Here is a 25752-nt window from a genome sequence, read left to right on the forward strand (position 1 = left end):
CAACCTGAGGGACAAAAACTTATACCAATAGAATATAACTTAGTTTCTATTTTTTTCTCTTACACAGCATTGTTATTTGTGAAAGAAGGAGTGAAAGTTTTCATATTGTAAATTTCTAGGACACAGGGAAGTTCTGTAAGCTCCTATATGATGCCAGTGAGAATAGTCTTAGTTTGCTTAAAAAGTGATTGTCTTTTCCCCATCCCACCCCCATTTCCATGTTTATTTCTTTGTTTTGTTTTTTCTGAAAAGACATATTTAATGTCCTGCCTAGGTTTATTTTCTATTTATTCACAAAATAAAGAATAACACTGTTATGTTTTATATTTGAAATTGTAAGGTACATTTCTTTTTTCTTTTATTTTTAATTTAACTCTTTGTTTTACAGATGAGGGCAGAAGTGCAGTTGACCAAGCAGGTGGTGCACAGATTGTAATTGACCATTTAAGGTCACTGTGCAGTATAACAGATCCCGCCAATGAGAAGCTCTTGACTGTCTTTTGTGGCATGCTGATGAACTATAGCAATGAGAATGGTAAACAAAACTGAAAACTTGCTTTATCTCTGGGGGAAAAATTAAAAATTATCTTTACTATAGTGCAAAACAAAAATATTTGAAAAATGATGAACAAAGAATTCGTAAGTGGCATATAAAATTAATAATTAGCCAACATTAAATTTCAATGTTTCAAAAATGTAAAATGGTTAATTTACTAAATGGGACTAATTTTTGAAGGGCTGCCAGTTTTGATCAGTATCAAAAACAAAAACTCCACAGCCCTATAGTATGATTTAAGCATTCTTACTATGAACATTTTAAAAATAAACAATATTAAAATAGTTTTATCTTCATTATATATATACCAGGAGTAGCTTTAAAATATGAACACTGTTTGCAGAAGTAAAATTATTTTATCTAGATGCTAGGTTTACTTTGAATAATTTTTTAAAACTAATAAAATCTGGCTTTAGAAACAAGTTCAGAGCAATTGCAGAGATCTTTTTAGAAATTTAATTATTGTAAACAGCGTTTCTTTTCTCTGTAAAACATTTTTAGACCCTAGAAACAAGTGATGTATTATTAATTTTCAGATAGCCTATATGGTTAATTAAATGCATATAAATCGTGATATTAAGGCTTCACAATACATTTGTGTCACAAAATATCTATTTGTTTCTTTATTATCTTAATATGAATCACTGTGTGGGTCAGACATTCAAATTTTGGTATATTCCTGGTATGTAACACAAATAAGGTCTTTCTGTGGTTTGTTTCATAATGGCATTTTAAGTTGTGATATTTTGGCAGAGACATTTTATTTGCGTATTAGACATGCAGTATTATTCTTTACTTTCATGTGTTCTAGAAACACATGGCCCTTTTGGCATACTTTTTATTTTTTTTCACATTTGATAGTTGTGGGTCCAAAGAAATATTCTCAATAATTCAAAAAAAAAAAAAAAAAAAAGATAAACCTTGTCAATAAATGGCTACTGACATTTGGCCCTTTATGTTAGTGACAACAGTGAATGGTGGAAACTGTGGTAAATTGAAGAGCCCTTGTCCTATTGAAAGGGGAAAACCACTACTCTTCTCTAGCCAGTTCTTTCTGTATGACGGTTTGGCCAAATACTGCCCAATCTTTATATTTTGGGGATGGGAGGTGGGGGAGAAGGCTGAACCGTCTAGCTTGTTATATGACATCTGAGTTTTAAATGTTGGATTACATATTTTTAATACTATAGAAGCTAAACAGAAAGTATCTTCAGGCCTCATCCTGTCCAAGGGCTACCAGTTTTAAGCCTTTGAATTAGGATAATAGAGTTTTTATTGATCAAATGGCTTACCTATTAAACTTGAGCTAATAATAAATGGTAGTCTTCATAGGATAAGTTACATCTGTTTTTCCTCCCTTCTGGTGGAATCAATTTTGAAGAACAAATGCCCTAAATATAAACATGAGAAACAGAAAGGACAGAGCCTGAGAAATCCACAAAATAAATACATATTTCCTAAATAATTGAAATTTAACCATAATATATAGGTATCTGAATTGCATTAAGAAATCATTGGTCAGATTTTCATTGTTTTCTTTGTTTTTAACTGCGTTTGGGCTTGGACATTTGAGAAAGTAGGAAGAACACTAAATGGGAAAAGGTTTTAGAAATATAAATGAAAGAAATTTTATGAAATTATTCCAGTTTGGAAGTAGTAGAATTAGTCTTGTTATGCATCTAAACTAGCCATTAGTTCTTTGAGGAAGCTGTTAAAAAAAAAATCTGTATAGAAGTATTAATATATCAGATGGCTGGTCTTCAAAAGCATCACTATTTCCAATCCAAAGCAGTGATTGAGTCCCATAATATTATGGGGTATCCCAGTGTGTAGAGAAGTGTTCTGAGAAAGAAGGTTATAATTAACATTATGTGGAGTGCACAGTCTAACTGTATAATATATATATTTTTTGAAGAGTAGGCTTTTTTCTAGAGCTCAGGCATTCCCAAGAAATAACTTAGAGACTTTAGAAAGCTGTATTAACTTTTCTCTGAATATTATTGGACAGATGGTCTTTTTCTTCCATTATTTCAAAAGCTGCAGTTTGCAGCTTTTAAAACTTATCGAATAAAAAAGACATCATCTTGAGTATTTTTAAGAAACAAATGCGAAACTTCTATCATTGTCTTTACTTCCTTTTTACATTTTGTCTGTCATCAGTGTCTTAGTTTGTGAAGTGTTTCTTTTTCTTCTAATGTGCTTTCACTGAAATTATATCCTTTTATGTATATTTGGCATAATTATTAAAGCGTCTTTATTGTTTTGTCCATTATTTGCTTTCTCTTTTCCATAAAATTTATGTTTGAAGACTTAAATATTACATCATCTTTACTGACTTCAGATTGTTTGGTATTGAGCATGTGTACCTAGATAAGTCCCTGAAACAAAAAATAACAGCTTTTTGAAACTCGGGAGGCACTTTCTATTAGCATTAATAAGTGAAGTTTCTTTTTATATGTATTTACTATGTAGAACATCAGTATACAAGACTCTGCTAATTTATAAGTAAAATATTGAGTGACAAATAGCTTTTTCCTGCTGTAGCAGAAAAGTTAACTGCCCTTGGACCCAATAACTTTAGCCTTATCTGTAGTTAGGAAGTTATTGTTCTTTAGCTGTATGTATAGAATGTTTAAAGTATGCTTATGAAAAAAAAAAGTACTGAGAGTGATCACAAAAATCCACCAACATAGTTTCCCTGAAGAGAATATTTTCAAATTATTTATTAGTCCTGAAATTGAAACTTAGAATGTCTTGATTCAGATGTTTCCTGTTCATGCTGTAAAACTCAGAGCATATCCACTTTTTAAACCCATTAAGGAATAAAACAAGTTTCCTAAAAACATGCAAGTCATATATGTTATGAAAATATTCAGTAAAGTCATTTTTGTACCATTTGCTAAAGCTGTATATAATTCATAATTCATCAGTTTCAAAAGTTTTAAACTAGCTGAAGACTCTATACTTTTAAGCTATGAGCTGGATATATACTTTTGTTTCCCTATTGGTGAAGCAGTTAAAACTTAATACTCAGGTAAGTGTAGAATAATCTGAATAGCAAAAGTTATAATTGCTTAGCCAAAGAAGTTGTATCAATAATATTGTATAAATAAAATAATATTTAAATAACACAAATAAAACTTTAGTAAAAATCATTTTAAATTCATCTATTTTGGAAAAAATATACATGTTTTTCACATGGCAAAAAAGCACTCTTTGATTCTGTGGCTCATGAAAATAGCCTGAATATTTGACAATTATGGCTGTAGAAAAGCTTGTTGACACTTTGACATTCAGTCTGAGGGAATGTGTTGAACTTGCTATTTTTTTTTCTTCATTTTGTTACAACTTTAGTTATTCTGTAATCCAAGAACTCAAACCTTTAATTGTAGGTATTTTAATCTCATTATGTTTGTTAAGTTATCTGTTTCCTAGCTTTGGTTACCCAATGCCAAAACATTGCAGTGATGACTGAAAATTTTGTTCAGTCATCCAGCTGTTTTCAAATATAACACTGTTTTAGCACATAGGAGTTTGGAAAATATTCGTTGATTGACTTTTCTGGATACTTATTATTGTCTAAAATTTTCATTAGCAAATTCAATACTTGGAAGAGAAACATGTTATTAGAATGCATTTGCTTCATTAAATAAGTTAGAAGCATTACAAACTCTTTCCCACTATATTAGTTGATGTTCCTTATCTACGTATGGTACATGGTGGCAGCAGAAAGGGGCATTGAAAACACACTGGTAGTAACAAGTACCAGATCTGTAATTAAAAATTTCCCATGGGTGATCCACAAACTTGTTAAGTCTGCATTTGTACACTTGAATTAATTGCACGTTTGAATAGAAACAAACCAGTGATCTAAAGCAAAGCACTAAAGACCAGAACACCACCTTGTTGACAAATCTATTGGTAGTCACCATTGTTGTAAGTAGATGTAATTAATCAGTAAATATCTTATGGAAAGTGTAATTGAGGGTTTAACTTTTTCTCTTAGTATTGTTGTGCTAGAGACACAAATAGAGGGAAAATTATATTATAACTCTTAAAGTGGTAAATGATAAGCATTAAACACTAAAGTTACTTATTTTACATAAGCTATGCCAGAAGAGAGAAAAGTAGAGGCAGTTGAAAGATGCCATCAGGAAAGGAAAAAGTATCTTCTAAAATTATTAACATACGCAATTTAGGCTTCTTCATCTGACCTATATTTTATATATACATGTATGATATGTGTATATATGATTTCTGCAAATAGAGCCGATTTTTCTAATATTTTAATTACTCCTCATTATTGAAAAACTAATTTCTCTTTTTTTGTAGTTCCTGAAATCTCTCTGAGATACCTACGTGATAATTCTTATATTTATTTGCCACATGGGCTGATGATAATTAAGCTATGGTTGAAGGGAGGCCATGTATGTAATTTAGGAAATGTAACACCTGTGGCATATTATTGAAGCATGACAACTGAGTTTAAATATTAAGCTCATTATTTAACTTCACTTGTTTAAAAAAGGCCTATACTTCTTCTCCCCATATTAAAGATTATTTAGTGTGTAATTAATCTTAGCTGCTACTTTCATTTCAGTCAATAGCAACAATTTCTTAGCTCATAATTAAAAACTAAAAAGCATGTTGGCCTGAGCTGCATGTTTATCCTTATGTTTCAGTATTACAATACTTTATTACAGGTGAAAAAGAGCATTTCCTAGATGTTAGATGTTTAGAAAAATGATTTGCTTCAGATGAGTGAAGAACTATTTTTAAGGTTTACTTACTGTGGTTACAAGGTAATTAATAATTTATATATTTCCTAAATAGTAAATTATTTTTGCCTTACTCTAAGGAAAAAGAACAAAACAAAATGTAAAAGGTAAAATTGTATCTTTGCAATTTATTATCTTTTTTAAAGTTTTTCTTCTTAGAGATCCTTGTTCTGATACTGTCTTTTTTAATGAAACTAATTTTCCATTATACTACCTTACATGTATTTTCTGTTTTATTTTTCCTTCTATTTATGAAGACATGGGAGATGTACGTTTAAGTTCACATCTTTTGAAGCCCAGTTTGTCACTTTTTACTCCAGTGAGTTAAATGAAGTGTGTCGAAGACTTATTGGGCAGCTGAAAAGTACTTAGGCTTTTTTATTCTTTCTTTATTATACTAACTGTTGTCCTTTATTTACTGTTGTTCTCTTTTTAAAAAATTTCCAAATTTTTGCTGTTTGTCCAACAGCTTTCTGGTCAGTTTGCTGAAGCAGGTTGCTTTCATAAAGTTCTACCACACGTGTTATTTTAAACAAATTGTTTCACTAAAGAATAGAGCAGTTAGTTAGTCGGGTGCCTCTTGCTAATTCAACCTATTAAATTTGACCAATTAGACCAGGTTAGCTTTTAGTGATAATCTTCCTAGACTATTACTATAATGCTGTTACTTAATGAACAGGCTGAGAGCTTGATTTTCAGTAGAGGTGTATCAAATCCACATGGTCAAATATTGGCATTTATATTCAGCTTTGGCCATTAGAGAATAAACTTCTGAATGTAAGAAGCTGAAATTTTATCTCAGAAAAATAAAATTGTTACGGTCTTTTTATCACTAATTTTAGTAGTCTAATACTTAAAATTTGGCATTATATTATTACAGGAATAATACTTTCTCAGTATTGTTAGCTTCAAGATTGCTACTGCGATTATGATAGTGCATTTAATACCATAGTACCACACAGATGCCCACTTAGCTGAGGGCAGTGAAGGGGCAAAATATGTTTGGAGTTGCTCATTCTCTAATATGGTTTTCTCATTTTTATTTGCTTTATGTCTGGATTGAAGATTAATAATAGCCGTTACCAAATATTATTTTCAAGATTTTTCTCATTGTGAAAATTTGAAGTGGAAAAATTGGTTTTCTGATTTTGATTTCATCCTTACAAGATGTATATCACCATTAATTATTGGTGCATTTTAATATAATAATATGCATTTACATTTCAACTGATAGAATTTCAACATATAAAGCATATAGGCAAATTTTCTCTTTACATGAAATGCTTACCTATATTTAAAAATAAATATACAGATAGTAACAAGTCTGAAAGACCAGATCTTTACTGTAAGTGTTCCTATACTAGTTGAAATATGATGATATGAGGCACATAATCATTGATCATGCACAAATTTTTAGGTTCCAGAAATGATGTTGAAGTAAGCATTGAGCTGTTTAGCCTTCCAAAAGCTGAGGCTAAAATCAGAGGTAAATAATAGGTTTTAGCCAGATGTCTGTGTTTGCATGTCTAATTTAGGCCACTTAACAAAGTCCATTCAGAGAGGCACTGAAACCAGAAAAGCATCATGTGTAAATTAACTTTTATAAAGATTATTAATCCTGTTTTTTTAACTATAAGTAAAATCCAATTAACATTGTACTGCCTGTATTATTTACTAAAAAATTTTTAAATTCTACTTGAAAAACTAGAAAGTGAAATGCTTTTGGATATGCAGATGTATCTTGTTAACAGAATTTGGGCCTTGCAAATGACTTCTGTGCAATTTTAAACTGTAAAAACTAAATTATAATAATGCCCCATGGTAGCTAGAAAAGTTTCTTTTTTAAGCTAATATATTCTTTTGTAAAAGAAGGGATTTCTATGTTTTTAAGCATATGTTAGTAAGATACACATGTTGGGATATAAATTAATTTGGCATTAGCTTAACTTGCTGTACAAAAATTCAGGCTTAAATTTATACTTACTATAGATGTGGTCTTTATCAGCAGTGCTGTATGAAAGCAGAGACTGAATTGGTTTCTCTTAATAAATGCTGCTTAAGCAACAGCTGGCAGTAGTCCTCTTTAAAAAAAAAAGACCACATTTAACTTAAAAGACCAGTTTTTTTCTGAGATGAAAGCGTAGCGTTTTCTTTAATCAGAATAAACATATCTATAGAATTTTTTTGTAGCAGTATTCATTGTAACAAAAGTTGATCTGTAACAAATAATTAACCTGGAGTAAATATGGGGAAAAATTATTTACTAGATTAAGGCATAATCACTCTAGTTGTCATTGTATTGAGAACAGTAAATGAGTAAGTTTCTTAAGAATAAAAAAATATTTTTACTATCTCATGATTTTTGCTTTGGCATTTTTTGTTGTTGTTGCTTCTGTTTTACATCAATCTCACGCATATAATTTTGCCATTTATATTTAAAACTTTTACAAAAGGGAAATTTTGCTGTGTAGAGACAGTTTTTATTTTCAGAACCCAGAAAGAACTTTAGAATTATCTTTTCTAGTTTTTTATTTGTTAGCGTCTAGGAAGAAATGTATAAATGTATTGTTTTAAACCTCCAATATTGTCAATATTAATGAATCTTGGCTTTTTTTTTTGAAATTTCTATGTATCATTGAAATGTATAATGGGGCTTAAAGCAACAATGTGGGTGCAAAACACATGCATGTTTGATATAAAGAAGGCTTTAAAATAATTGAATTTTAAACACATGTAAGTAATCTAGTTTTTATATCCTTAACACTAGGCTTAGAATAAAGTTCTCCACTTTATAAACATTTGAGTATATAAAGTTTTTAACCACTAATCATCCTCTTGGTAGCCATATTTAAGTCAGTTTACTTTCCAGTGTTATAATAGAGCTAAAACTCGCTTGAACTTGAAGCTCTACTTCACTGTTGTATTGTTTCTAATTTTTAATTTTCATATCTTTTTTTGGAAATACAGATATGCCATTAAGTCAAAGGTAGTTTTCTTCAGTCTTTATTGTGCCCAAATGATTTTTAGCCAATTTGTATTAGAACTTTTCATCAAGAGTTTTATTTGCTGCTTTCACTGTTTCAACTATGCTCAACTCATTTGACTGTAGATGGGATTTTTAATGCAAGCCTGTAAATGGCAATATCATATCATTATACTGTGAATAATATATCTACGTACTAATGTAGAGACTGTATTTTGAATTGTGTGTTGTCTTGTTTTTACAATTTCATTCTTAATTTCTGTTTACCAAAAAGCTTAATAATCTTATAACATTGTCTATAAGAGCCTTAGGAATAAGGTAAACCTGTTATAATCTTCTTAACAAACTTATTTTTAGTAACTTCAGTTGAGTTACTGGAATTCTCAGCATACTTTTCTGGACCTATAATCTAGTTATACCAATGTTTTAAACATTAAACTTAAAACTCAGGGGGGAAAAGGTTCCTCAACTTGAGATCTTCTCTCCAGATCTCCATTCTTTGGAGTTTCCATGAGTGTGACCTGAAGAACTTGGAACCATTGAAATTCAAATGTAGGTAGGTAAGTGTTCACACCAGCGCATGCGTTGATTGCCTTATATCTCTTTGTATATGCATCTGTATTGCACCCCCTCAGTGCCTTTCTTCCTCTTCCTCCCCATAGATCACGTAGGGCCTGTGTCATTTTGATACTATGTAATTTCGTAAATCTGTATTTGGTCAGTGTTTGTCTGTGATGTGTGTCAGGAGCAGTTAAAACAGAGTCTTCAGACATTTATGACATTGTGCTGTCTAAAGACTGTCTTCACACATAAGTGTTTGCTATGTATGGGCCTGGGTTACATTTTTGTGAATTGCTGTGTTTGTTGAGCTCTGATAACATTCCCCTGGAGTTGCTGATATTCACTGAGGGAGGCAGAAGTAGTAGTCGTGCAGTTGCTTCACTTAGTCTCCCTAATGTGTCTAGAGAACAAGAACTATTTCTAGTTCTAAGAATTTCTTCCTGTTTGTCTTTCACTTAAAAGTCATACTCCTGATAACATTCGTGATATCATGGATGTCAGCTATTATCCTTTGAAAAACATTTGCAAGTTTTCTTTGGGCAATAAACAAAAAAGATGATCAAATGAATCATTTGTTTATGTCAATAAGAATATCAACTTATCCTACACAAACAAACAGGACCCCTACTTAATCTTTTCAAAAAACAGCACCGCCACCTACTGAATTGTAACATCTACATAGTAACTGAAATAGGTAGACTCAATCTGGAATAATCTCTTAGGCTTAAGTAGAGTTTCTTCTCAAATAAGCATGATGAGATGTTAGGAGCTTTACTAGTGTAATTTCTCTGAAAATATCAGAGTGCCAAAATCTAGGATTCCTACCAAGATTTTATCTTATTTTTTTCCTGTTATCACTTCTGCTAAGCACATCATTGAACTTCAGAATATTTACCATGTTTCCCACTCACCTCCTAATCTCTTTTATAAAAATTAGGTAGCCCTGGCGGGCATGGTGGCTCACACCTGTAATCCCAGCACTTTTGGAGGCTGAGGCGGGTGGATCACCTGAGGTCAGGAGTTTGAGACCAACCTGTCCAACATGGTGAAACCCTGGTCTCTACTAAAAATACAAAAATCAGCTAGGCGTGGTGGCAGGGGCCTATAATCCCAGCTACTCAGGAGGCTGAGGCAAGAGAATTGCTTAACCCTGGGAGGCGGAGGTTGCAGTGAGCTGAGATCGCGCCACTGCACTCCAGCCTGAGCAACAGAGAGACTTCGTCTCAAAAAAATTTTTTTAAAAAATTAGGTAGTCCTTTGACACTGGTTCTTAAATTTTGGTCTTATGATTTTAGATGTCTAAAAATTATAGAAGACCTAGAAGACTTTTTTATGTATTTGGGTTATATCTGTCAATATTTATTGAATTAGAAATTTAAATGGAGAAAATATTTAAAATTATTTAGTATTTCATTTTAAAATGACAAACCTATTATATGTTAACAGAAATAACATTTTTATGAAAAATATTTTCCCAAAAAAATTGCTGCAAAAAATAGCAGTTTGTTTTACTGTTTGTGATGGTGAAGAAAACAATGGCTACTAATACAGTTTGGTGCCGTTGCTGGTGTTCATGCTAAAGTGCCAGCGGTTTTACCTACCATTGCTTTCGTACCATTGGTACAAATGTCAACACAGTGGCAAGAGCAAATAAAATCTTGGCATTTTTATGAAAATAGCTTTGACTTTGTGATCTTCTGAAAGGGTTCCAGGGACACTTTGAGAACCATATTCTAGGATGCCTCTTTGTCCATAAAATGGAAATTTATATCAACCTGTTTCTGTTTTGTTTTTTTTTTTCTCTCCTCCTCTGGACCTTCATTATACAAGTAGAATGGCAGGCCTGCAGTCAGTGTGAACAAATTTTAGAATTATTTGAGTATGATTATTGTTTTAGTTAGCATCATAGAAGTAGATACAAAAGAGCACCCAGTTGGTCCACAATGAGTTCATCCAACTGGATGGCTATGTATTTTTCTCTTTTGTGTGGTATGTGTGTCGTATGTGAGTATATAATGAATTTGGCTCCTGGGTAGTTAAACATTTCCACGAAGCTACATGATTTTCATGAATTATGGCAATACCTACAATGTGCCATTTGGCTATGCTTAACTTTTTCTCCCAATCTGCCACAATTTCAAATATTACTGCTTCAATTTGTATGCCAAAGACTGTATTAAGCGCTATAACATTTCTTTACTTTTCACCCCTCTTTTACCTGGAACCAAAATTTGTAACATTGTAAAAGCAGTACAGAAAAGTGATAGATATGCCAAGTTAGCAGAACATGAAAAGCATTATCTTCTAAGTGGTATTCTTCTGTTATCTTCTCCATAAAATGTGTTATTCCTCTGATGTCCCTAGACTGGTGGATTTTTTAAAGTTTGTACCAACAGAACTGAGGGGGTGTGTGATGCTTACATATATGCAGACATATAGTGGAGTTTGACTCACATTCAATGCATGCGCTAGTGCTCACGCTTACATACCTGAAATTTAATGATTCATCAGCTCTGCAGTATTTGACAAAGTAGTCAAAATGAATACATATATAAATAAAAATACTGCTAAAGAACAAGGATCTTCAGAGGTGACCCTCTAATAAAGAGCCCTATCTACTGGTAAGTAACCTAAATAATTTCTAACTTGGAAAGCTCCTTGGTGCATGATTATTACAAATACTATAACCATAATGCAACTATTCTGCCAATATAATATAGATATAACACTATTGTGTAAGTATTTTAAAGTGTTGTGAATTACTGCTAAATTTCATATTCAGAAAAAAATTTAACATCAAAAGTATAAATACAGATTACTTAGTTGAGTATATTTTAATTCTTATCTCCTTTTAGATTTCGTAACTTCATTACAAAATTTGAAATTGTTGTATTAGAGTATTTGAACTCTAAACATAAACTTCCATTTTTTCCATGTTTATTTTTTATTCTTATTTTGGTAATAGGCCCCTTTCTATTATAGATGGGCTCCCACAACCAAACCATATAATTATCTGTAATTAGCTAGTCATCAGCTTTCAGGGACACTAAGCCTCTGTTGACTATCTCCTCATACTTCACTCTGAAAACAGGAAGAATTAACAACAAAGAAAGACCACCAGGCAATAATGAACTGGCATGTGAGATAGCTCAACTCTGTATGTTCTTTTCTGAAAATCACCCACCTGCTTCCTTATCTATAGATTAAGAACTATAAAGAGTAATAAAAAAAAAATTAGCAGGCCAACCCTGCCAAGGGATTGGAGCTATGAGGAACATGTGTTTTTATAAGAAAGAGTTTTGTCTTTAGATTGTAAAGAGAAACAACTTAAAAGATTTTGGGGAAAATTATTAGCTTGAAAATGGCATATCATTTTAAAGAGAAAAAAATTTGTTTTGTTTTTAGATTGCAAAGAGAAATAACTTAAAAGAATTTGGGGAAAATTATTAGCTTGAAAATGGCATATCATTTTAAAGAGAAAAAAATTTTTGAAGAGCATTTCTGTATCTTTGGATGAACCAGTTATGGACAGTTACAGTGTTTTGCATAAACATATGATTTTTTGTATGTCTTTCTTAGCTTATAGGCAGTACTTTTGGTTTTCATTTTTGGTTCGTTTACCTTCAACTTTGCTACAGGTATTCTATTATTATTGTCCATGAAGAACCCTTGTGGAAATCCAAGGCATGTTTAGTACTTCAAAATCAATTAGTTTCTTAGAAAATGAAGGCAAGCAAGGATGACAAGGCCATGTTAAACCTCATTCTCTTCACCTCTCTAACCCAAACTTTCCTCTCTCTTACTGAGATGATCTGTCACTATAATTAAATAAAACTTTAAAAAGAAAAATATTTTAGGTAACTTTTTTTTTCTGGTACATCTCTTCCTAGCAGTGATCAAGAACATTCTGGTTGCAGATATTCAGAACCAATCATTTTTGTGTATTTATTAAATACTTCTAATTTTGTATTATGAAAAGTGTTTTTAAAGGATTCTAAGATTTTTTTCTTTCTTGGTCTTTATTAAACTTGCTATTTTCTCATGCTTTTCGTATTCTGTGATTTCCTGTAATGCAAATGTTACTCTAACTTTTTCACTCAAAAACTAATGGTAATGTTTGTTTATACTTATTAAAAGCCTGCTTTTTAATGGTATAAGACCCCATTTAAAAAACTAATGATTTGATATAGTCGTCAAACTATTTTTATTTCTAAATGCCTTTTGGTTATTCAAAGGATTCAAAACTAAACTCTTCTGAACTAATGTTTAAAATGTTCAAGACAATCATATGAATGGACTTCATTTTCTATTACTGTAATTTAAATTACTTTGAGTTTCCAATAGGGAAAATAAGAGATGTTTTCTTCTTATAATGTTCATTTGACATGTCAACACTTTCTTTTCTGTTGTTGTTGTTTTTTGTTTTTACAGATTCGCTTCAAGCTCAGCTTATCAATATGGGTGTTATTCCTACCTTAGTGAAATTACTGGGCATCCACTGCCAAAATGCAGCTCTTACCGAAATGTGTCTTGTTGCATTTGGTAATTTAGCAGAACTTGGTAAGTCTTAGTCATGAACCACAAATGTAATTAACTTATTAATGTGCTTACAATAAATTTTTCTGTAGATATTAAGAAGCTAGAAATCCATTTAGATTGTATTAGTTTATTTTTTGAAGCATTTGAGATATTTCCATCAATATTTAAAAAAGTAAATCCAATTAGATCTTATGATTGCATTGTTTATAATGAGAGCATTTTATTTCCCTAATAATTTTACGTATTAATGTTTAAAGCTCACATTGTACATTATGTAATAGAGTTGAATATTTACAATTGTCTCCACCTGACTTTAATCTTTTTACATGAGGGATGGCAATTGTATGTCCATGGGTAAAAATAAGATTGAAATGTATTGCATAGTGGCTTGTGCCTGTAGTTCCAGCATTTTGGAAGGCCAAGGTGGGTGGATTGCTTGAGCTCAGGAATTCGAGACCAGCCTGGGCCTGTCTTTACAAAAAATACAAAAATTAGCTGGATGTGGTGGCTTGTGCCAGTAGTCCTAGTACTCAGGAGACTGAGGCAGGAGGATCACTTGAGCCCAGGAGGCAGAGGTTGCAGTGATCCAAGATCACGCCACTGCACTCCAGCCTGGGCGGCAGAGCCAGACCCTGTCTCAAGAAAAAAAAAAGAAATTTATTACATTTCATATAAATTACATGCTTCTCAGGTAAAGAGGAATCTAACATTAGACTAGGGTTCTTCATCCTCTTTTCATAAAATCTCAAAACATGACAGAGGACTTTTTTCTATGAATATATGTGTTATAGTATTAGAAAACAAAATCTGTGGAATCCTTGAAATTCAGAAGGCAAACAAAACCAGACCAATGCTGGAAACACATCCTAGTCATAACACAGAGGAGGATGATGGCCTCAGTACCTCCACCTCTTTTCATTTTTCTCTTTGTTACGGATTACCCTTTCTTTCTTCTTCCCCACCACCCCCACTTCTTGTCTTCCTTCACAGCTCTAGGTCTGAATCTAACCCCACAATCATATTAATAATAAATTATTATGGGCATAGTGAAATGAAATGGTGTTTTGTCATAGCTAAATACTGTAGTTACAACAAACAAATATATCAATTCTGTTACGTACCACATTTTATAAATAAAAGCACGAAGTCACTAATCTTGGTTTTTCTAACTGAAAGCTCATCTTGATTTTAATATTTTACTTTTATTTTGTGTTCCAAGCAAAGGGAATAGAAATTATTAAAGATATTTAGTAAAAGTCATTCTTAGTGGGTCATATCCTAGTATTTGTGAACATTTCTCAACTTCTCTCTTCATCTGCTTTTTCTTTTTTATACTAGCCTAATTAACACATTTTTTCTGTCATTCAAGTGAGACCAAGAATAAAAGTACATTCATTTAGTATTTGACAAAGTTATTCTTTTCCATGATTAAAATGGAATGTAGGAGTTTTGTGTTCAGTATGGTTGGCAGAAATAAAACAGAAATTGTGTTATAATCCCATACTGATACTGTAACAAAAACATGATTGGTTCAAATCTTTCTTCACTTGCCTTCAGTTTTATGAAAATCAAAGAGTGCAGGTCCTTTGCTGTTACATTTTAATGTGAGCAGTTTCTAGAACAGCACTGTCCAATACAGTAGCTACCAGCCATGTGGCTTAATGGGCATTGAAATCTGGAGTCTCAATTGAGATGTGTTCAGTATAAAATACACAATCGATTTCAAACACTATGTATGAAAAATATAAAATATCTCACCAATATTTCATATGTTGATTGCATATTGACATGATAATTTGAATATATTGGGTGGAATAAAATATTAAAATGTTTACCTTTTTTTAACTTTTTTAGCACATCTTACTAGAAAATCTAAAATTACATATATGGTTCCATTTTTGGCTCTCATTATATTTCTGTTGGACAGTGGTGCTCTAGAAAATGAACTGCAACAGAATCATCCTTCACCCTGTTAAGGCCCTCCCTTTTGAAGTTTTAGGAGAGTACATAGAAGAAAGCAAAGATTAATGAAATTTATCTCACCTTACTTTAAGGAAAAGTCAGTACCAAGTAAGGAAATTACAATAATCCTTGGATAGGCTGTGCTGAATAAGAACTTTTATAATTGTAGTTGTGTGCTGAGGAGTGTTTCATCCCTTTTATGGTTTTGTGTCTAAATCTTGTAAATGCTTCAACATCAGGAACTGTGCAGAACTCCTGCTTGACCTTGTGAGAAGAGAGTTATTGTTATCCCAATAAATAGTCATCATCAACTTCTCAAATGAGAGTCAAGGAAAAGTATTAGTCATTATTACCGCCTCTTGTGAAAAGAGCATAACAAGAACTGTGGTAATGGAAGAGGGTGGGCTTTGAGTTTAGTCATAGGAGTTACAGGAGTCTTTTTTTTTTTAAACTTTAAGAAACTTATTCCATGTCGTATGTCCATATAAGGAGTCTTATATTTTACAGTAAAAGAAGATCCTGGATCTGTATCAAACCTTACTCACCTTTACAGCAGCACCCCTATGAAGTAAATTGGGCCTAATCCTTACAGTTAACCCAACCCTGTGATTTATTTAGTAATACTAATTTAGGATCATACATACAGTCAAGAGCTTCTGTGAGAGGAAAATTCATTTATCTAAGTTACGAACACATGAATATTGAAGTATTTTAGAGTTCTAAGACAAATAACTTACATATTTGAACCCAAATAAATACTTTAATATGTAAATATTGGTATAACTCTTGCTGTGTGTTTAAGACATTATAATAATATAAATATAAAATATTAACATTTCTCCAAAAGTGCCTTGCATAAACCCAGATTCCAAATTGCTCACGTTAGGGCAATACTTTTCAAACTTTTTGACTATGGCCCATAATAAGAAATATATCTTCATATCACCACTTATTGTTTTACACACCCAAAACTAAACAATACTTATTATCCTTAACATATTCAGTGTACTCTGATCCTAAACTGATCACGTGACTTAGTGGATCTCTGTCTGGCTTTTGAAAAATACAGCATTATAGGATTTCTATTATTCATAAATCATTTGGAAAGCAGTTTTTTGTATTAGAGAAAAATAATTCTTGATGTACGTTCTTTTTAAAAGAGAACTTGGATTCTCACACAAAGCATCTTTAAGTGATAGTTCAAATAGTTTAATTTCTGATTTTAGTATCTATAGTTATTTTTACTATGTATATAATAGGCATAGCTTGTCTCACAAGTTTAATCAAAACATTTGGTTTATTCAACTTTTAAAGTCATTAGGCAATTAAAAATTTTAATGGATATGTCAGAAATTCTCAGTGATTATGTTTGCTTTACTGAGTATTTATAAAAGTTTTTCTTAGATAATAAGTATATACTTGCTAACTGACGTTTTAAAGTTTCCATAATGTATACCATGCCAGCCTGTGCTTTCGCACTAAGCAGTGTTTTTACTGAGCCCTGTGAACTCCAGAGATACCTGCAAAAGTATTGTTGGAAGAGTCAAAGGCGGGGAATGGTTTAATATTTAATCCAGTCATTTTATCATTTGGGCAAAAAGCGAAAGATTTTTCAAAAGCTAAAACCCCAGAAATAAGTAGAAGTATTTGCCCTATAGCTCTGTCGGTCAACTCTGTTAACCAACCCTTTTTAAACATAAATACTCTTTAGGATAGCCAAAGTTATCAACCATCCACCTCTTATACTTTCCAGTCTTATGCTTCTTTTGAGTATCTCAATGCATAGTGCTTGCCACATATTATTGAATGAATAATAATATGAATGACCAGATCAATACTGTAATATCAGTGACATTTGGGAAATGGGAGTGTATTAATCCGTTTGCACTACCACAAAGGAATGCCCAAGACTGGGTAATTTATAAAGAAAAGAGGTTTAATTGGCTCATGGTTCTGCAGGGTGCACAGGAAGTGTGATGCCTGCATCTGCTTCCGGTGAGGGACTCAGGAAGCTTACAATCATGGCAGAGGTGAAGGGGGAGCAGGTGTGTCACATGGTGAGACAGGGAGTGAGAGAGAGAGAGAAAGGGGAGGTCACAGACTCTTAAACAACCAGATCTCACATGAACTAACTCACTTATCACCAAGGGGATGGTACCAACCATTCATGAGGGACCTGCCCCCATGATCTAATTACCTCCTACCTGGCCTCACCTCCAATATTGGAAATTACATTTCAACATGAGATTTGGAAGGGACAAAAAGCCAAACCACATCAAGAGTTTTCATTGGACAAATAAGGAAAAATAATTTGAGGACAAAAGCAGAGCACTGTATACTGAGGGAGCCCTGGCCTGGCAGGAGAGATATGAGGTAAGTAAAGAGTTGCAAAGACAACCTTGTTTACCTTGCTGATTTCTCTGGTATACAAGGAAAATAAGCCATTCAAAACACTTTGATACAAGTTGCTGTGTTAAGATAGCAGATTTGTTTGAGAGGCTGCATAGACCACCTCTGTTCAGCCTAGTCTCCCCCAATCTATGTTAAAAGATAAATATGCAGCTAATTTAGTTCAGCCCAGGTTCATACTCTAATTTCAGTGGTTACTGCCCTACCCCATTTGGAGGAAGAAAGGATAAAAGAAAAATATGTTTATCTAAGACTTCTCGAGTTTATATCATGAGTCTGTTATGCCCATGTAATAGCTAGGTTATATACATCAACACGAGAGTGGAACATGTATGCACCAGAATAATGTTTCTCCTTTCAGAGTGAGCTTTCTTGCCTGTTAACAAGTACTGTATTTTTATTGACTCATGTAAATATCAAGTGCTTAAAATTCATGTCACATGCTTCTGAATATGACATATTACTAAATGCTACAGTTACTTTTTGTCAAAATGTTTTTAATAAAAGTGTTAAATAACAAATTTGTGTATTTTTGCTGACTAGTGATGAAATGTAATAGCTTAAAGAAGAAATGGAAATAATTTAACAAGTGCAATCTATTTCAGAATTGGGACAGAAAGGAAAATACAGCTCTGCTGTATTAAGCTTCATAAATTTTACAGGATTAAAGATGTTTTCATTTTTTCCATAATAATGAAAAAAAGATTGTTTTCCTCCTGATTGTTATTTATGTACACATAATATTAAAGAGAAATTGGCCTTTAACCCAACACTCTTTAATATAACCATGGAATTTTTTTTTGTTCTCTTCGAGTCCCAATGAATGTGTTTACATAATTTTTCATACTTAAAATCGTAGCATGAATATGGTTTTAAAGTATGCATTCTTACTTAACATGGAATAAACAAACAATGAGACTTTGCCTGTTTTAAAATTTTAGTTGGAAACAACTAACTAAAACTGTATGGTAAAGAGATTTCTTCTTAAAGGCTTAAGACCTCAAGGATTGGGAGCCCAAGGCAGGAAGATTGATTGCAGCAGGAATTTCAAGACCAGCCTGCGTAACATAGTGAGACCTCCCCCCGACCCACTCTCTAAAAACAAAAAGCAAACAAATAAGAATAACCTCAAGGAAAGGGAATAAAAAAGAAAAGCAGGAGGGAGGATTGTGCAAGAACATTTTGGGACCTGGGAAGAAAGGCAATAACTTACTTACATAGCAAACCTTTGACATCTAAATCCTGGATAAGATACCAAGAACTAACCAGTTTGCATTTCACAGTCTTCAAAAGGCTTGGGATTTGGTGGCATTAAGATTTCTAGACCCTCTTTCCCTTTTCACACCTTGTGATGACTACCGCTTGCCTCTCCAAGGAGAATACTATGCTTCTTGTCAGGATAGACGAAAAAGAGAGGGTTTCTTGATGGGGGATATCACACTAAATTGAAGTAAAAGGTACCACAGTACCAATCCATAAACAGATTAAGTGAAATCTGAATGCCGAGAACCACAGTTTTATTGCCCCATTTGTTTCCCAGAACACAGACTTAAAGTTAGTTATTTATATTGAGGGTTCTCTACAAAAGGCTAGCAGATTACCCTATGGGGAATCTTGCAGTCAACAAGACTACTCGTACTCATAGCTCCTAATCAGTTTATTTTATTATTATTATTTTTAGTTCCTAACTTCATCAATGGCAGACAGCTCAAAGGTGAGGGCAATCTCTAACATGGAAGATGAATAGAGAAAAGCAACAGTACACTTTTCTTAAGGAGAACAGAAAAGAGCTTGAGCATTAAGAACAATTGCTAAGATGAAAGACAAAAATTGGAGAAATAGTTGTACAAGTAAAGCAAAAAAAAAAAGGAGATAGAAAATAAAAGAGAAAATATAAGAGGATCAGATCAAGAGTATTAGAAAAGTTAACAGAGAGGAGGAAATTGCCAAATAAGTATCACAGAACTGAAATACAAAATTTCCTACATTGCAAGTATCTGTCAAATAAATGTCCTAAAGAATGAAAATACACCCAGACCATAGCGCATCGATGTGAAATTTTACAATGCTGAGGACAAAGAACATCTTACAAGCTTCTAGAGAGGATGGGGGAAGTAAAGTTGAATACAAAAGATCATGAGTCCGTGGACATATGTCTCAAAACAACATTGGCAGCCAGAAGAAAATGCAATGTTGCCTTCAAAATTTTCAGGGAAGCCAGATCAATTAGGCAAGGAAGAAATAAAGGATGTCAAAGTTGGAAAGGAAGAAGTCAAACTGTGCCTGCAAACATGATCTTATATCAAGAAAAACCTGTAGACTCCACCAAAAACCTCTTAGAACCAAAAAATGAATTCAGTAATGTTGCAGGATACAAAATCAACATGCAAAAATCAGTAGCATTTCTACACACTAACAGTAAACTAGCTGAAAAAGAGATCAAGAAGGCAATCCTATTTACAATAGCCATAAAACATATAGGAATAAACTTAACCAAGGAGGTGAAAGACCTACAAGGAAAACTACAAAACACTGATGAGGGAAACTGAAGAGAATATGAGCAACTAGAAGGGCATCCCATGCTTATGGATTGGAAGAGTTAATATTGTTAAAATGGTCATACTATTCAAAGCAATCTACAGATTCAATGCAGTCCCTGTCAAAATGCCAATGACTTTTTTGTAGAAATAGAAAAAAAAAAGTAGCTTAAAGTTTTCATGGAACCACATGTAAAACCCAAACTATAAAACTAGTAGGCAAAAACAACAGAGAAATGCTTCAGGACATTGGTCTAAGAAATGTTTATGAATAAGACTTCAGAGCACAGGCAATGAAAGCAAAAATAAATAGGATCATATCAAATGAAAAAGCTTTTGCAAAGCACAGAAAACAACAGAGTGAAAAGAGAGGCTACAGAATGGAAGAAAATATTTGCAAATTATTCATCCAACTGGGGATTTATTCCAGAATATCCAAGGGACTCAAACATCTCAACAGCAGGGTCTCACTCTGTCACACAGGCTAGAGTGCAGTGGCCACCTTAGCCTCCCAAGTAGCTGGGACTACAGGTGTGCACCATCATGCCCCATTTGTTTTTGTATTTTTTGTAGAGACAGGGTTTTACCATGCTTCCCAGGCTGGTCTTGAACTCCTGGGCTCAAGCAGTCCACCTGACTCAGCCTCCCAAAGTGCTGGGACTATAGGCGTGAACCACCGTGTCTGCCCCAGTCCCATTTTAAAATGGGCAAATTATCTGAACAGATACATCTCAAAAGAAGATACAAAAATGGCTAACCAATGTATGATGAAATATTCAGTATCACTAATCTTCAGGGAAATGCAAATCAAAACCACAATGACATATCTCACCCCAGTTAGGATGGCTATTATTAAAAAGACAAAAGTTAACATCCTGGTAAGGATGTGGAGAAAAAAGAGCTCACACTGTGGGAGTGTCAACTAGTACAGCCACTAGGGAGGTTCCTCAAAAACCATAAATAGACCAGATGTAGTGGCTCACACCTGTAATCCCAACACTTTGGGAGGCTGAGGCGGGAGGATCACTTGATGCCAGGAGTTTGAGACCAGCCTGGGTGACATAGGGAAACCATTTCTGCAAAAAATTTAAAAATTAGCCCGGCATGGTGGCACAGATGTATAGTCCCAGCTACTTGGGCAGCTGGGGTGGGAGGATCACTTCAGCACAGGATGTTGAGTCAGGTTGCAGTGAGCCATGATCACACCACTGCACTGCAGCTTGGGTGATAGAGCAAGACCATCTCAGTTTTTAAAAAACACAAATAGAACTACTATATGATCCAGCTGTCTTCTTTCTGGGTATCAAAAGGAAAGGAAGTCAGTGTATTGAAGAAACATTACACACCCATGTTTACTGCAGCACTGTTCACAATAGATATGGGATCAACCTAGGTGTCTAAATACATGAAGAGGTAAAATGTGATGTATGTATGGATGTATGTATGTGTGTATATATATGTGTATATATGTATATATGTGTGTGTATATGTGTATATATATGTGTGTATATATATATGTATACACACACACACACACACACATACAATGGAATACTATTCAGCCACCAAAAAGAATGAAACCCTGTTTTTTTTGCAACAATATGGATGGAACTGGAAGACATTATGTTAAATGAAATAAACCAGGAATAGAAAGTTAAACACTGTATGTTCTCACACATGTGGAAGCTTAAAGTTGATTTTATAGAAGTAAAAAAAAAAAAAAAAAGGATACTAGGGGTTGGGAAAGGTAGCAGGAAGAGGGATAATAGGGAAAGATTAGATACAGAGGAAACAAAATTACAGCTAGATAGGAGGAGTAAGCTTTAGTGTTCTGTTCTTTTATATTCTGTTGGATATAATGTCCAAATTATACCAAATAATATATTACATAGTTTCAAATAGCTAGGGGGAGGATATTGAATGTTCCCAATACAAAAGTACTTGAGATGATGAATAAGCTAATTACCATGATCTGCTCACTATTCATTATATGTAACATCACAGTGTACCCCATGTACAATTTTTATTTGTCAAGTAATTAAACTTTTATTTTTTGAGGGAAAATGACTTCCAACATAGAATCCTATACTCTGTCATACTATCAGTTAAGTGTGAGATTATGATAAGGTTATTGTCACACATGAACATCTCAGAAAATTTATTTCTTAAATACTTTATCTCTGGAAGTCACTGGAAGTTGAGTTCCACCAAAACAAGAGATTTAAATGAAGAAAAACTACATAGGAACTGAAAACGAAATCCAACAGGAATCCCAAGTACTAGGGTGATGTTATCGTCCCAAGTGGCGTGCTTTTAAGGAGCAACCAGTCCAGGTTGGGTTAGGTCAAAAAACTGGTGGGATGGTGCTTGGGAGAGTTCTTACAGGAAATAAGTTGATTAATATCTAAAGTGAATGTATTAAGATTAAACAACTGATGGAGTGTTTGGAGTTGCATTAATAATAAGCACATAGCTAAGCAAATGAGGAAAACATTATTCCAGGAAAAATGAATTAGTGTATTACTGAAACACAACTGGTGATATAAACAAAATTACATATAATTAGAAAGATGGAGAGTATGATGAACACAGGAAAGAAAGAAAACTAGTGCTTCATCTTTCATAGTAGAAATTTGATCAGAAATGCCAATTAAATGAAGTGGCAGTACAAATATGTAATTTAGATAATATGTAAGTAAACAGTATGAATTAGCTAAAAGAGCTTTATGTACTTGTGAGGAAGAAGAAATGGAGGAGAGGAAACTGGAGTCTGCTGATAATATTAGGCTAACTCTTTAAATTCATAGAGTTTTAATAAAAATAAAACCTTAGTAAATGAGGCTTCTTGCCAATGTCCTGTTGAGGATCCATGGCACTTTATTGATAGATATAATGTCCAAATTATACTTCATGCTGTCTTTTCACTCTGTTCACCTGCAGGTTAAGTACAGATTTTGTTCTATAATTCCTGTATTAATAATGGTGCATAATTTCCTGTGCTGGCAAACAGAGCCTGAGTTACATAGCAACAATGATTTGGTTTCCTTTTATTAAGTGTTTGGAGGAAAAGAATGTGGATTGGAAGGAATAGAGTGCCAACACTATTATTTTAAAGAAGAGTAAGAACATGTAACTAAATGAATGATGATGTCTATATACTTTACCTATGATTTTATGTTTTTGAAATCCATCTCACTTGGACAATTCTCTGAAGCAGGGGAATAACCAACAAAGTTCCAGGGATAAATCATCTCTACTTATTTTTTATTTTTATTTTTTCTTTTTGGGACAGAGTCTCACTGTGTCACCCAGACTGGAGTGCAGTGGCATGATCTCTGCTCACTGCACCTCTGCCTCTCAGGTTTAAGTGATTGTTGTGCCTCAGCCTCCTGAGTAGCTGGGACTATAGGTGCATGCCACCATGCCCGGCTAATTTTTGTATTTTTAGTAGAGACGGAGTTTTGCCATGTTGGCCAGGCTGGTCTCAAACTCCTGGGCTCAAGGGATCTGCCCGCCCCAGACTCCGAAAGTGTTGGGATTGCAGGGATGAGCCACCATGCCCGGCCTCATCTCTAAATGAAACCTCCTCTTTGGGTGGAGTGTGCTGACATTTGCTGAATGTGATCTCTGAGGGTTTCAGTATCTTATTGGAAAAGACACCCTACCCTTACTTTTTTTCCCCCTTGGCATGTGAACTAAGAGCTAAAGCCATAGTTTTTTGTGGCATTAAAGAATCAAAGTCTTGGAGTGGATTTTTATCATTTTGGAATAGATCCATTGACAATGTGCACCAAAGCAGTGTAATAAAATGTTGATCAAAACTGTATTTAACCACATTAATGTGTTTCTCCTCTTAAATTTCCAGTATTTCTTACTTGATAGTAACACAAGAGATTTACCAGAGACTAGCGAGCAGAGTGTAACCCTGATAATTCATTTACATGTTCATTTAGTTACTCATAAATAACTTCATTTTGGACACCTGCTTTATGCCAGGGACTATTCTGTGCACTATGTTTCTGGTGGTTGAAGCAGTATGCACTGTCTCTGCCCTCAAGGAGCTTATAGTTTAGTGTGTATGATGGACATTTATTTTTAAAATAGTTTGCAAATAAACTAACATATAATTACAAGTTATGATATTTGCTAGTATGAGAAAGTAATAGAGTAAGGTAAGGGACTAATTTAAATTAAAGCATCAACTCTAGGTGGGAAAGAGCATTTTCAGACAATCAATATTTTCAAAATGTCTACCTCCTACATACACATTATACAGTAGCTTTCTCACGACGCCGCTGGAGGATGCTGCCATCAAAACAAAACAAATAGAAAAGGCATAGATAACAGGGTATCTAGTACAGGAAGGAGAGAAGTGATCCATCAAGATAATGATAAAGAGAACCCAGGATGCCAGCTGTGCTACCAGAGAGACCAGTATATATTAGATTAGGTTAGAATTCACTGAAAGAAACTTCTAGAAAAATTAATAGGGTACTTAATGCAACCAAAGACATTGAGAGGAGAATTGGAGAGAAATGGAATGGATTTGGGTTGGATTTTGGAGGTAGATTGACAGACCTTGGTGATTGATTAGATGTGGAAGTTGAGTGATAACAAATGAGCAATGACTCCTAGATTTTTGCCTGTGCAGATAGACGGAGTGTTCATATACTGAGTTGAGGAACCCTGGAGGAGGAAGATTTCACAGTATGTCAAAAGCCCCCTCTTGGTATTGAGTTTGGAATGCTAGAGAGATACTCAAGTAGAGATGTCAAATGGGCAGTTAAATAAATAGCCTGATGTCCAGAAGAAGGTTATGAATATTTATGTTGTATAAATATTAACACAGAGATGCTGTTTGGTGCTATGGAAGAGAATTAGATAGCCTCAGGTGAGAATAAGGACTGAGATGGTAAAGCAAAGGATGAATCCTAAGGAACTAGAATTTATACAGGTCTTATGGAAAAGGAGGAACAATTATAGGAGATTGCTAAGTGTAGAGGCAGGTAGGCCAAAACTAGTAGATTTAGTAATGCATGTGAGTTGAGAGAGTAGAGGCAGTGTATGTAAACAATGTTATCAGAAACTTGTTTGTAAAAGTGAAAATGAGATTGAATGGTAGTTGATAGAGGTGGACTAGGGGGAGGATGTTTGTTTTTTTAATTTTTTTTATGTGAGAAATACCAAAGTATATATAAATGCTGATCAATGGTGAGGCTCTAGGAGAGGTTGGAGATGCTGAGAGGCAGGAGCGAATGAAACCCCAATTACTCATGCAGAATTAGTCTTCAATAGTAGATATGTCAGGACCAGTGTAGAAAACATGCCACTTTAATGATACTAAAGATAAGTCACCTTTAATTCATCCATATAGAAACTTTTCTTTGACTAAAATCCTTAAAACTATGAATTTATGACTTGGTAATT

General features: G+C 33.6%; 1 protein-coding gene across 9 annotated transcripts in view; it reads left to right on the forward strand.

Moving 5' to 3' along the window:
- The window catches only part of RAP1GDS1 (Rap1 GTPase-GDP dissociation stimulator 1), a 176907-nt gene that overhangs the window by 111161 nt on the left and 39994 nt on the right, over nt 1-25752 (forward strand). For 7 of the 9 annotated variants that reach the window (XM_003257516.3, XM_012499470.2, XM_012499472.2 and 4 more), the window contains 2 exons: nt 389-535; nt 13310-13438. In XM_003257516.3, the coding sequence (XP_003257564.1) occupies nt 389-535; nt 13310-13438 (276 nt within the window). The remainder of the gene's footprint in view (nt 1-388; nt 536-13309; nt 13439-25752) is intronic. The other 2 variants (XM_003257517.3, XM_012499473.2) reach the window with 1 other exon arrangement.

This window comes from Nomascus leucogenys, chromosome 9 (genome assembly GCF_006542625.1).
Source record: "Nomascus leucogenys isolate Asia chromosome 9, Asia_NLE_v1, whole genome shotgun sequence".
Taxonomy (NCBI): domain Eukaryota; kingdom Metazoa; phylum Chordata; class Mammalia; order Primates; family Hylobatidae; genus Nomascus; species Nomascus leucogenys.